This window comes from Lontra canadensis, unplaced genomic scaffold (genome assembly GCF_010015895.1).
Source record: "Lontra canadensis isolate GAN:19392208 unplaced genomic scaffold, GSC_riverotter_1.0 scaffold74, whole genome shotgun sequence".
Taxonomy (NCBI): Eukaryota; Metazoa; Chordata; class Mammalia; order Carnivora; family Mustelidae; genus Lontra; species Lontra canadensis.
The window spans coordinates 10,042,039-10,056,640 of record NW_022631068.1 but is presented as its reverse complement, the minus strand read 5'-3'; the positions used below and the strand labels follow the sequence as shown (position 1 = coordinate 10,056,640).

The following is a 14,602-nucleotide window of genomic DNA, read 5'->3' as shown; positions in this document are numbered from 1 at the left end:
AATTCCTGAAATTAAAAAAAAAAACAAAAGATTTGAAACACTGAAAGACCAAACCATATGGTCCCTGAAAAAGTTGCCCCAGAATAACCAACACCAACATAGCCTGTAAAGTTACTGATCTTTAAAAAGAAAAATCTTTTGGGCATCCAAGTAAAAATATCAAATTATTTATAAGGGAAGGAAAATTAGATTACCAATAAAACTGTAGAGACATATTAAAGATGTTGTAAGCCAATAATTTTATATTTAGCCAAATTGATTTTTCAAGTATAAAGATCTTAAATTGCTGTCAACATGCAAGAATTTAGAGAATATTGTTCTCATGGGGCCTTTCTGAGGAATTTACAAGAGAATAAGATTCAGACAATCAAAATGAATAGAGAGATGTTCACAAAGCACTGGTGCTAAGTAGTAAATTTTATTTACTAATAGAATTAGTAAATAAAAAAATAGAATAATAAATAAATAGAAAAAAATAGAAAAAAAGATATAAATAAATCTAAAAAATTGAGAAACCAAACTACCACTAAGGAATGAACATTTTGGTGCTAATACTCGACATCAGGAAAACAAGATAGTGAATACCAAAAAATTCAGGAGGGCTGTTACATTTGGGGAGAAAAGAGAGGTTTGTGATTGCTTAGAGTATGTGGATGGGTTCCAGAGTAGTCACTGTTCTATTTCTTGACCTGGATGGTGTTTCAAGAGCATGTGTCTTAAAAAATTCATTAAACTATATATTTGTCTTTGTGATTCTTCTGTGTCTGGATTGTATTTTACCACAAGAAGTGGCTTTTTAAAATTTATTTTGAAAGGTTAGTAATACTCCCAATAATAAAAGTAAAGATGGGTAGTGATGGAAAGATGGCAACCACCTCTAAAAACACAAAGAAAAAAGTTACAGCAATTTCCTCCAAAGTTCCAAAGTCTTTCATTACAAAAAACTAAGAATACAGTGCATTGCAAAAAAAAAAAAAAAAAGTTTCAGAGAATTCCACATTAAGCATATTTAGTTTTTGGGTGGTGGTAGGTCAAATTGTGCTTGATTTATCTCAACAGAACAGGAGCTAGATGCTGGTTTAGATTTTAGATGTGCAAGGTTAAAATATAAACCTCATTTTCTCTTGTCACAAGTTTTCTGATTCCTTGTCGATCGTCACTTTCCCTTTGCATAAACAGTTGGCTATAATTTCAACTTAATAGATGGGATGGGAATGAATATTCTAGTGCTGTTGTTATGACTTCGTTTGAGAAATCTCTCTATAATCCTATTAAGTTGTTCCCTTGCATCTGAGCTATAAATATGAGTGGAAGCCCCATTTGGTAGTTAATAATTCCTACGGCATTAGGAACTATGGGGGGAGTGCTAGATAAACCACCATTCAAGCACAGTGCCAAGGAAAGACTGCAGACTGTTGAGTCAAGTAAACCTGGGTTTGAAGTCTGATTTTTCTGCCTCAGTTTCTTTATCTCTAAAATGGGAATAATGGCTCTTATTAGAATTGTGAAGATTCAAGATAATCACTGTAAAGCATTGAGTTCAATATTTAGCACGTCAAAGGTGCTTAACAGAAAATTATTTTGTCCCATCCTAATGCTCAGAGAAAACCGAGGAGGTAATAAGGAGTCAGGGCTTGTGGAGAAGCAAATGGTTTACTAGGGTCTCAAAAATTTCCTCAAGTGATTTCTAGGAGAGCACGAGACAGAGAAATTATTTTTCCTTTCATTCATGAGATGACCTCATACTCAAGTGGTTTTGCTGGCCACAACTTTAATTACTGCAAAACTGAGTATTACAAAGGGAACACCAGGGACAGTCTCTTGGCTGATAACATAAGCTGGGGTTCACCATGGCTGAAAGAACACAGCTTGTTACTCTGCCTGGGAACCCCTAAAACAAGAATACACATTTTAAAGGTTCTCTTCCCCCCTACTGAAACACTTGGGTCAGTACTGAATCTAAAACAACTCATTAAGAAATCCCAGTGTGAATTTTTTACAAAGTAGGATGGAATTACAACTAGATTCAGAACTCAAAGGTTTTCTTTGTTTTCTTCCCAAGTCTAAATTGCTTTTAGGTTGGTTTTTCATAACTGAGAGCCATTTTTATTCAAGAAGGGCTATTTGGTTTTCTCAAGCAATTTCTTGTCTAGAAACTTCAACAAAATGGATAAACTTGTTTTTTCTTTCCCTGTTAAGTCTCCACACTTCACAAATGTTTTCTGGTAACATGTATATCAAACAAGTAGCTCTTTCAAAGTCAGATTTGGAGGCAGTGCTAATGGTCGGAGCAATTTCTAAAGGGCCAGAAGCCAAGGAATAATAATATTTTTTTGCTCATATACCCTCAATCTCTAATACAACCAAATGTGTGAAATGCTGCTGGGCTGGCTTACAGAAATGCTAGCAGAAATCCAGTGAATGCTGGAAAGGATATATTCTTGTACTCCCCAGAGGCCATTTCAATATTGTTAATTCTTAACCGGCCTGGCTGGTGTATTTGACAAACCGCCCACTAGAAACCTTTTTGGTTTGACATGATTTTATTCCTCTGACGAAGCCCACATGCCAGGCACTCATGCAGATGCAAAACTGGGCAGCAGGAGTCACCTCCTACATTTTCCAGCAACCTTTCATCTAAAGATTTCATGCCAGGTATTAAAACAGTTCCTGTAGAAAGAGAGAAGCAAGTCCTCAGTATAGGAGAATCCTAGAGTTCCAGGAAATTACACAAAAAGCTTAGATCCCCTTTTCACCTACAAACAGCGAGTGTGGAGCCATGATTCAGCTGTGTTTCTCTATTGGTCCTACGGGCAGCTCTGTGGACAGTAATGAAGTGCAGATGTTCTGGGATACTGGGTTCTCCACCCTCCCCCAGTTTTTAGGAATGAAGTGTTCCAAAGTATTTATTTAAATTTTCCCACTACAATTTGTAACCTTGTAAGTTTTATTCCGTAATTGTACAGCTTCCATGCTTGTCTCCACAAGATAAAATTTGACTACTACCAAGATCCACCAAGTTCCTTTCATCCCTTCTCCTTGTTGCCACTGCCTATTTTACTCCTCATGTTGGTGTTTCAGAAAAACATATTTTTCATTTTCACCTCATTATTCTTATTAGTCTAATCCCTGCTACATGTGTTAATGCAATTTGCTTATGCCAGCAAATAAAACATTCTTAGAAAGAAGAAAATCTGAAACTACTCAACTGTGTTCTGGAAAAGAAGACAGTCTTGCTAGCTAAGGTTGAAATTTGTATCTTCTTCTGCTTGACCTTCTGATGAAGAAGGGTCCCTCAGAGTTGCTCACAAGGTTAATATTCTCACTAAAGGGCTTATCAATGTCAACAATGCTAAGAGAGAATTCTTGACCAAATGAAGGCCTCAATATCTTAGCATATATGCCCTTTTATTAAAATTCCCTGAGTGCTCACTGTGTGTCAGACACTGAGCTAGTACTGAAGGCATCATCCTGATTAGGCCACCATTTCAGCCTTTAAGGAGATCAATGTGACACCGATGATAGCAATGAGATATGCATGCCTTATCCTGTTACATGCAGAACAGCTAGTTAATACACAATACTGGTGGTTAATACTTTAAAAAATCGACACTGAATCTCTTCTTTCTCTCTGTGTCACACATGTACACACACACACACACACACACACACACCCCTTTATATGAACTTACATAAATAACAAAACCCTGACCCAGCCAATTTATTTAGTTGTCCAACTAGTTGGAAAAGGAGTATTTTCAGAGTATGATTTTGCCCTTTTAGGGAAGAACATCGGATCTTCTCAGTGTTTCCTTATCAGAATTATGGTTTCAAAAGCCCATGACCGGTAAGCATTACTGTCACCCAGCAAATAGACAGTAGGGATATTATACAGCAGGGTGGTGGTTTTCTTCCACACTGCATACATCTCTGTTAAAAGCAGAATCTTAAAAAAAAAAAAAAAAAAGAAAGAAAGAAAGAAAGAAAGAAAAGAAATTGCCTTACTAGATGTTATGAATATGCAGAAGAGAGGAGAATTTCCACTTCTCTTTTTGAATAGGTAATTCAGAACGCAAAACAGGCTCATTTGGGTGAGGAGTAAAATGCTTATTTTGTTTTATTTATTTGCCTGGGCTTGGAGATGAGGTGCTGGCAGCTCACAGAGCAGAGCTGGGAGAGAGTTGTCTTTCCTAGAGCTACAGAGACTACCAGATGAAGGGAGTCTGTCACAGAGGTGGTGGTTGGGAAGGAGGGGGGAAAATGCTAGTATATCAAGTGAGAAGAGCAAGAAAGGCCAAAAAGTAGCCAAAAACAGAGGAGGATTTGGGACAGGATATGCTGTCTGTAGGCAGAATAAAGGCCAGGAGAAGGAAAAGCAAGGGTGATGCATGCAGGAAAGGAATTAAGTAGGATGGGAGGAACACAATCTTGGACAAACAGCTGAGACAGTGATGGTGCTGTAGTTGTCCCTTAACAGCGCTCTTTGGTGGGATAGCCAGGAAGGAGGAAGAATAGCCTAAAAAAAAAGGCTTTCACCTGAACTGAATTAGTATGGGGATGGGAAGAGGGACTGTCCAGCTTTATGAAGCCTTAATTAAATATACATTTATTCCTGCTACACCTATTTACACAATGGTAGCCTGTGTACATTTTGAGGAGCCTGGCTTCATTTTCTCAAGCAGCCATGTTTGCCCATCTTTACTGTACTTTCATATGTTGGAGGTCATCACCCTTCACTGCCTTTTAACTGCCATTGGCATGTATTGACTGCCACATTTCCTCATTTGGAATGTCAAAAGTCCAGGGTTGCTTTCCAGTCTGTTCCGTGATTTTATGGAATTTTATTGGCTCCAATTATTTAGATGAAGTCAACTCAAGTATTGGTATTTGCCCACTTACAACAGTGACAAAAGATACTTTTCCATAAAGTAGAAACCCAAATCTAGGTCAGAACAAAATGCCTAACACAATGCCTTGCACAATGTAGCATACAGAAGGGTAAAACAATAATACCACCAATCAAGACATTGAGTGTGATCTATAGTGATTATACTTCCTTTCAGATTTGTTCTGCTGGTTGCATTCTTGAAAACATTCTAACTTGGTATAATCATTGAAGATGGCAGTATATAGAAAACGTATAGTTTATAATGACTCTTTCCCATTGGGCTAGATTGTGTCATAAATTCAGATAATTTCTTCAATTAAGAAATTATTATCAACACTGCAAGGAGATATCATCTCATGCCTGTCAGAATGGCTAAAATCAAAAGCATGAGAAACAACAAGTGTTGGTGAGGATGTAGAGAAAAAGGAATTATGCACTCTTGGTGAGAACCCAAGTGGGAACACAAACTGATGGTAGGAACACAAATAGATGAAGCCACTGTGGAAAACAGTATGGAAGTTTCTCAAAAAATTAAAAATAGAACTAACATACAATCCAGTAATTCCTCTACTGGGTATTAACCCAAAGAAAACAGAAACATTAATTTGAAAAGATACATGCACCCCTATGTTTATTATAGCATTATTTATCATAGCCAAGCTATGAAAGTAGCCCATGTCCATCCATAGGTGAATGGATAAAGAAGATGTAGTGTATATACTATGCTATAAAAGAATGAGATCTTTCCACTTACAATAGCATGGATGAATCTAGAGGGTAAAATGCTAAGCAAAATAAGTGAGTCAGAGAAAGACACATATCATATCACATGTGAAATTTAAGGAACAAAACAAATGAACAAAAAAAAGGAAGAGACAAGGAAATAGACTCTTAAATACAAAGAATAAATTGGTGGTTGCTAGAGGGAAGTGGATGGGGAGAGCATGAACCAGATTAAGGGGATCAAGAATACACTTATTGTGAGGCACACTGAGTAACATGTAGAATTGCTGAGTGTTATATTGCACACCTGGATTAAGTATAAGTCTGTAAATTAATTATACATAAATTAAAAAAAAAACAAAAATTTAAAAGAGAAATTATTCAGAAAGATATTTTTATTGATTTTTGGGGGAGGAAGTTAAGGGGCATGAGATGAGGCTCTTGACCCTACCCTGTAAAAACTATATTGATCCAACTTTAAGGTCTAAATCCTTCTGAAAATGTTATCTTATTACATAGTGCTGTAATTACCCCTTACCAGCTATCTCTGGTGGGACAAAATTGGCAATGAGAGCTTCTTTACCAAGTCTTATTCTTTTCTCCCAGGTAAGCTTTCATCATCAAGCAGTAAGGTTGCTGAGCATTTCACAGAGTTGCATGAAAAAAATATTGTCTAGATGATGCACTGACAAAATAATGATAATCATCTGAGAAAATATAGACATGGAAATGACATCTACTTTTGTCCTCAAAGCTATTACCATTTTGATTTAGTATTTTAATCTAATTTTATGGTTATGAAATGCTCTAATAATTTTTGTATTCACTTGCTGCTTTATAGTTTTTTGAAAACATCTAGGTGTGTATCTATCATTAAATATTTATTCCTTACCTACTATATGCTAAGACTATGCAAAATGCTGGGATCCACTGTTTTTGTTTATCCAATCAATGCTTTAACAATTGAGATGACAGCCAAGAACCAAAAATAGATGTTATAATTCTCACTTTAGACCCATGCATTCAAATTCTCCAAACGAGTAATTCTATTTTAATGGGAAAGTGCTAGGTGGATATTTGTTTCCCAAAGCTATTTATATTTTTGGCATTTAAGCAAAAGTAGAAACCAGGCTTCTTGAAAAATCTACATGGGACGCAAAATTAGCCTTGAGCCTTCTTCTTCCCACTTTCCTTTCTCCATCCTTCTATCTATGGCAATCCCTCCTCTCCATTATTTATTGCCTTCATTTATTCATTGCATTCTCTCACTCACCTGCCAATTATTTTTGGACAATAGTAAGGCTCTTTGCCAGTGGAGAAACAAAGCTATTAAAGAAAGGACCACATTGAAGGCAGCTACTGAGTCTCTTATAAAGATAAGTCATGTCCAGGCATTACCACACCACAAAGAAGAGCATGAAAAATGACACTTGGTGTACATAACTGTGAGAGCTGAGAGAGTGTAAAGCACCCAAATTCTACACCAACTGAGACCTGCCTTCTCTTGAAATAATTCTCTTCTCAACTAGAGGTTTGTAACCTTAGCTACACACAAGAATCACCTGCAGGGTTTTAAAAATTCCTGATAATCAGGTCAAATCCAAATCCTGTTTTGAAAAATCCATGGAGAATGGACACAGGTGTCAGCATTTTTAAAACTGGCTATTCTCATGTATAACCTCAGTGGAGAACTATTGCTCTAAATACTCCTTCTTTTGAATCTCCTGTCACAGAAATTTTAACATCATTTTCCACATTACATGGGAGGAGGCAGAAAGGGGAAATCACTTCAGGAAAATATTCGTTTTTCTCATTCTCTTAAAAAGCACATAAGCAAACAAAAACAAAGCAACAACAGCAAAACTGCCCTCTTCTATAAGTTCTTGAGGTAAAGAATTAAAAATTAAAATTGAAAACAAACAAACCAACCAACCTATAGAATCTTGGTAATATGTTGTAGAAGTAGCAGTAAGGTTGTCAGAAAGGCCTTTCTTGGCCTGTGGTATAATCTGAGAGATTCAGGAAAGAAATGTGATCCTCTGCATGGAAGATGAGATTGAGTAGGTTAAACCTATCCAGTTAGATATAAAGGTCTTGGACAAAGGAAATGCAACGGTAGTAGGAGGTCTGATTTGTTTTTGACAACAAACCTTGAGTATTTATTCCAATAAACTTCACAAGATAAGATCAATTAGATCAGTGGCAAAATTATAATAAAACAAAACAAAATTCAAGTCATAAATCAGGACTAAGAAGCTGACCCTAAATGTGATGGGTGAGGGGGAGCATTAGGATACTATAACAAAGTGACCCCCCCCCTCCAATTTGGCTGTTGTTGTGAAATTGTGACCTGTGTTGCATAGATACAAAAATCTCATTGTCAGCAGATAAAACTAAGCAGAAAAATATAGAAGAGATTTATTTTGAAGTATTCTGTTTACTTCTGGTGACTAAAAGCATCCCCCCATGTTCTTCCTTAATATCATTGATAGTGAGGTGGATTAGGAAGCCCGTGGATAAAGCAGCCCCAGATTCTAACTCTGGTTCCTTTTCTACTACCTGTGAAAACTTGGGTTATAGTTTAATTCTCTGGAATTCAGATTCCTTATCAGTGAACTGGAGGAAATTACCTATTTCAGAAATTATGAATGATAAATAAAAAACAAATAATTAGATGGAGGCTCTTAATAATTTCAAGACTATCTCCAACTCTTTATCTATTGTTACTTATACAATCTGTAAAACAGCTTAAACTTAAAAAAAAATTATGTATTTTATAGAGTGAAAGAGGGCGAATGGAGTGCAGATGAGTGGGGGAAGGGGCAGAGGGATAGAGAGAATCTCAAGCAGACTCCCATGATCCTGAGACCGTCACCTGGGTCAAAATCAAAAGTTGGCTGCTTGACCAACTGAACCCCAAACAGCTTAAATTCTTGCAGATGTAGGGAAGATAAAAATTCAGTAGCTCACAGTGTGCTAATGGTAGCAGTAAGTTCTTGGGCTCGGGGTGGCGGTGGGGTCATCTAAGTCTACACACGATAGAGTCTTCTGCCATGAATAAACTTGATCAAATCATTGAGGGCAAGAGATTAGTTATTTTTGATTCTCTGTTTATCTACAGACAGGGTCTTACTCTAGATTAGGGGTGGCAAACTCAAAGGCAGGCAGGGCTCCTGCAGGTCTGAGTGGGGGTGGGGGGACCACACACAATTTGTGCAACTGGAGTGTGAACACATGCTCGTTCAAGGGGCAGCCTCCACTTACACCAAACAGGCTCCTGGCATGCGGGGATTGAGTCTCAGTTGTTGCCAAATTTGATTTTTCAAGAAAAGTCAGATCCATATTTAATGTAAAATCTCCCAGTTTTTAAGTGTTGACAACTAATTCTTTTCTTTCAACATCCTGTGCGCCAACCAAAACATATCTGAATACAGCCTGTGTGCTACCAGTTTTGCAACCTTTGGATTTTAAAGGTCCTTTTCACTCCCAGTGCCCTCTGCTCCATGAGCCCAAGAATAATTATATGCATCCCTCACGAGGGTTCACCCTACAGTTTAGAAATACACTCATACCCCCCACTTCCAAATAAGTGTTTCCTGTTGTTAGAGTTTCATTATCCATAATGAATGTTACCTCCCAGGCAATTCTTATGCAAACAGCTTCTTGTTCCAAAGTTAAAATCAAATACATTTCCTGTTCCTTGCCGAAGTGCATAGACCTAATTTTCTGCATATTAGTTTTATCTTTTTTAACACAGCTGGTGGCTGTTTTCAGTTCCCCAGGGCCCTATTTTTTTTTTTTTTTTTTTGCACCAAGTCTTGGGCAGTAAAACTTTAATGAACTTCGCATTTATAAAAGTCTTGGAGAAACATGGTCTTCCATGCTACCTGCTATGAACTGAAGGGCGTTCTCCCCAAAATCAAATGTCAAAGCCCTGACCACCAACGTGACTGGATTTGGAGATGGAGCGTTTAAGAAGGTGATTAGGTTAAATGAAGACTTAAGGTTGGGGCCCTTCTCCAACAGGACTGCTGTCCTTATAAGAAGAGGAAGAGATACCAGCAGTGCAGGGATAGACAGGAAAGGCCATGTGAGAACCCAGTGAGAGAGTGGCCATCTCCACGTCAGGAAGAGGGCTCTCACTGAAACAAAACCTGCAGCCACCTTCCTCTTGGACATCTGGTTTTCAGAAGTCTGAGGAAATGACTTTCTGTTGTTTAAGCCACCGAGTCTATAGTATTCTGTTATGGCAGCCCTAGGAAACTAACCTGCCATCTATAACTAGCCTGGCTTTGATGTCTGATGTCTTTTGGATTTTAGGATCCTTTAAAATCCCAGTTATTCTCAGAGAAATCCCACTTTTAGACATGTCTTCTCATCTGACTTCCTGCTCAGGGCATTATGAAAATTTTGTTATCTCCAAACAAAAGAGTCTCTTCCTTCTGGGAAATATACCAAACTTTATACTCAGTGGCAGAATACAAAGTCTTTGGTAACTCACCCATAAAATGTGAGATAAAGGAAACCGATCCTTTTCCCAAGTTTTAAAACTTGTCCTCGTTTGTCAGATGCTCCTGTGAGTCGTACTATGCCTACTTTCTTGAGGGCGGAGAGCCACTTGTAAGCATGTTCATCATTTTTTAAAACGTCTTCAAAATCCAGTGTGGGTAGCTGGAGCTCGGCGCCCCAGTACTGACATTCTGTGAATAAGAAAAAGAAGAAACCAGATGAGATTACATTGTTTCTATATAAAATGAGAACCTCAGAGAAGGGACTAGTTCATTGAAGTTGAGCTTTCATTTCTCGTAGGATTTACGAAATTTCTGTCATATTCGAATTGCTCAAGCTACTATCTTTTCTTCCCTGGGGCCATGCCAGTTTACTATATACCTCCTGCCTACCACTGCCAAACCCATGACAGGTATATATTCACTAAGCTCATTTGTCAAGAGAATGTTTAGCTCATGGATAGCTCTTGAGCTATATATCCGTAGGGCTTCTTTGCCTGGACTCTGCTTAGAAACGTCTCTACTGAGATACTGTGTATTTTAATGGCCATGTCACATTGTTCAACTCCAAATAGATGATAAAATCTGGATGATGGACTGAGAATAGTATATGCACATTCTTAGAGGTGGGAGGAGTGTTTGCCTTGGTGGGTACAGCTCCGTCTTCCTCTTATTTCACCTGATCAGAAGCTTTCTCTGAGGTCAAATCATTCTTTGGAGTAAAAACAAAACAAAACAAAAAAACCTATTCATGGGGAAGAAAAGATGAAAGCTGTGCTCCTGGGATGCATAGAAAATGCATTTTGCATAGATCCTTTGATGACAACATGACCGTAGATGAAGTCAAGTGCTTTCATTAGCTTTCTGATTCCTCATGATCAAATGCTCATGAGAAAAGTTTACTTGAAGAAAGAGAAAGGAAATGAAATGGAAAAAATAATTTGCTTTGCAAACCAGGCTCTCCCCAAAGGAGGCAGAACACAGAGATATCATTTTGCCAAGGGAAATAACTCAGATATTAACAACTGCATTCAGGAGAGACCTAGCTCAAGCTAATCCATTTGATTTTTTCAGTTTTAGAAGAAAGAATCTGCCTTAGGAAGGCAAATCTTCTGAACAAGTGACAGAATGAGATCTTATGATCTCAATGTCATCCTAAGCAAGCCTCACTTCTCAAACTGGGGAATATATGTCGTGTTATGGAAAACAGCCCCAAGCTCCCAGTTTAAGAATGAGGAATGGATCAGTGTTCCAGTGTAGTTGTTGTAGACTGGAAATCATTCCCTTCTCTTTGATGTCCAACAGGGATTTCTTAGGAGTCAGTAGCAATAGATAGTGAAAAGATGCCTGCAGGTTCAGGAGGCCACCTCCTGCTCTCCCATCAGCTAGTTAGCCACCAGCCAAACAGCCACATGCAGCTGGTACCATATGGACCAGGATATTAATAAGGTCAAGAACGGAGGCAGAGGGGCCTGGATTTGAATCATTGTCCTGCATCTTACTAGATAGTTTCTTGGTGTCCTTTCTGAGCCTCCATCTCTTAATTTGTAAAAGAGCCATAACTCTATTTACTGTGCAGGCCATTTGTTGATCAGGCAAAGAGCCTAGTATAGTACATAGTACATAGTAGAAAACCACTATTCTCACCACCTATAATAATAGTCAGTATTTACTGACTCCTTTCTAGATGTTAGGCACAGTGCTAGGTGCTTTCCATATGTTATTTCTTTTAATGTCCACAATAAAAATACCCACTAGATGCTTTCAGCATTCCCAAGTTATAAAGAAGGGAACAGCCATCCAAATCACGCAGAGCTAATGATTTGCAGGGCAAGTTACTCAAATCCAGACAACCGATTCCAAAGTCTATAATTTTAACAACTACGCATAAAATAAACGAGTGGTGCCTTGAAATACTGTTGTCACATGTATTTTTATGCCTTATGTCTGCATGTCCATCATTTATTCTGTCCCTTACAAAGGAAATCTACTAGATAAAAAAGAAAGCAAAGCAAGTTACACTTAGGACCACTTTGTCTGAACTTGCTCAGGTATGGGTATTTAAAGATAAACCTTGAATATAACACTTTATATATTCAAATATAAACCTTGAATAAAACACTGAAATTATACTGGAATTAAAAAAAATACTACACTTGATCTGAGCCAAAAAGCCAAGAAATGATGGAATTTAAAAAAATGAAAAATAAAGCTTGGTTTCTATTCAGGATTTTAGATGCAGAAAAAACATGATGAGTAGGTTTCATTGTACGACATTGCTGTCCACTTTTTGTGTAATGAACCAAGACTGAAAAATCAGCTAGCTTCACTTCTTTAATTTATGCCAGTGTATTTCAGGGCTTCAAGCTGGTTTGGTTTTACTTAAGGCCATTATCACTTTTCAGAGAGTGTCAGTGACTGTGAGTCAGGGAAGTAGAATACACAGATTGAAAAAACATTTTCCAAAATGTGAATGTTTTAAAAACTTTGAGTTCATATTTTGACTACTTTGTGGCTTCAAGGAGGGTCTCCTTAGGACACAAACTACATACATCTATAACATTTTTTTTAAGATTGTATTTATTTGAGAGAGACAGTGAGAGAGAGAACACAAGCAGGGGGAGTGAGAGAGGGAGAAGCAGGCTTCCCGGCTCGATGCCGGGCTCGATCTCAGGACTCTGGGATCATGACCTGAGCCGAAGGCAGATGCTTAACGACTGAGCCACCCAGGCACCCCCACTTATAGCATGTTTTAATGAGTTTTTGTTTCTATATGATTCGTTTTCCCATTATAGGACAACACACGCGTGCATACACATGTGCACACACAGTATTTTTTTGTTTTAAAGTCGCAGAATGACTTAGCTTCTTTCAATAAACATATTACTCTTTCCATGTATAAAATTAACCATATTCACACTGAGACTCCAATATAAAGCAAGGCTCTCAGTACTACACACAGCGTAGTCTCTACCGTAAGTAATTTCAGATTTATAAGATTTTACTATCAGAGGGTGGTTACAGTGCCTTTTACGTTCTGCAAAAGTTCACCATTTTCCAGCTCTAGCTCTCATTCTGGCATGCCCCGGCAGGGACTTTACAGAAATCAGCAAACGAGGGCCACAGCTCATTATAGAACCTGTGTCCTAATACCAACCACTCCTCCGTTCAGTTGTGCTAAACGTGATTTTCCAAGAGAGTACTATGACTACCCAGTTTCTAAACTCAGCTTAGCATCCGCAATATAAAATGTTTTAATTTGCGGGGAGAAATAAACTGTTTCAATAAATCTACCAGTAAAATCACTTCATGTACCTGCACAGAAAATTTAACATTGAAAAAGTGATTTTGAAGCACCTCCCCTGTTCTCCCCCAACCATAGAACAGAATTACTGTGGACTCAAGAGAAAACACATTTGACAAGAGTAAATCATTGGTCAGGTGAACACATTAAAAGCAAATTTAAATTTCACACTTGGGTCTGGATACATAAACAGTATGGAAAATGACGGAATATTTAAGGCATGAACCACCCTTTCTAATTTAACTTACGGCCTACTAATAAATACTTCCTTGAACATGTGCTTCACACATCATAAAATTTATGAACACTCTCCATGCTGGCTTTCAAGGAACAGTTTGTACAACGTTTCCTTTTCAGCATTAGGCATCGCATTCCTGGCTCTTGAGTTGTATTTCAAAAAGGAAAAGACACAAAGAAGCTCTTTGCTTAAAGATTCCTGAAGGCACCAGGCTGAGTTGCAATATGTTATTTTGGATTTAGAACCTTCAGTCCACCTGCACTGAACTGTGCTCTTGGCTCTGAAGTAGCAAGTCTAATACGCTAATATGGCCGGCCAATCACCTACTATCTCTTCCTGTGAGTACTTTGCAGGGGTCCAGCCAAAACCCAAATCCACCCTCGAGGAAGTAAACATGCCTGGCTGGTAGTAGGGCTTTGAGTCTCTTCCCTGGGCTAAGGGGATCCTGTCTCTTCAAATATTCTTTTACTTCTTCTCTAGTGAACTTGGCATATCTTAAGAATATGATCACTTGTTCTCTTCTAGACTGAGATATTCCAGAAACTGACCTGAGATGAGGATCTGAATGCAAGCAATGTATAAGGGAGGGATCCCTGGAAGAACTAATAGGAGGTGGGGAACTAAGACAAGAAAGGAAGCCTCTGGAAATCATTTTAATGAATGGCGAATTGAACTGCTGGGCCTTCTGGCAATACTGAAGGCTGTATTTCAGAGTTGTCCCACCCAGGGGCAAGGGAGCTGGGATGCCCAGGCTACCTAAACCAACCCCACTTCTCTGGGCACCTTCGGACACCTTCTCCATGTGTAAGCCAAGGCAGAGAAACCCCTCTAGCCAAGTGGCAGTCTGTGTTAGAAAGTGGTGGCATGCACAGGCAGAATACTGGGTGGGGGTGGGGAGGGGGATGGGCTTTGTGTAGGCACAGCCAGCCTCTGAGATGCCC

At 38.4% G+C, this 14,602-nt stretch overlaps 1 protein-coding gene across 1 annotated transcript in view; it reads right to left on the bottom strand.

Moving 5' to 3' along the window:
* The window catches only part of BBOX1 (gamma-butyrobetaine hydroxylase 1), a 60,404-nt gene that overhangs the window by 23,198 nt on the left and 22,604 nt on the right, over positions 1-14,602 (bottom strand). Inside the window, exon 4 of the mRNA XM_032881239.1 lies at positions 10,113-10,311. Coding sequence (XP_032737130.1) covers positions 10,113-10,311 — 199 coding nt within the window. The remainder of the gene's footprint in view (positions 1-10,112; positions 10,312-14,602) is intronic.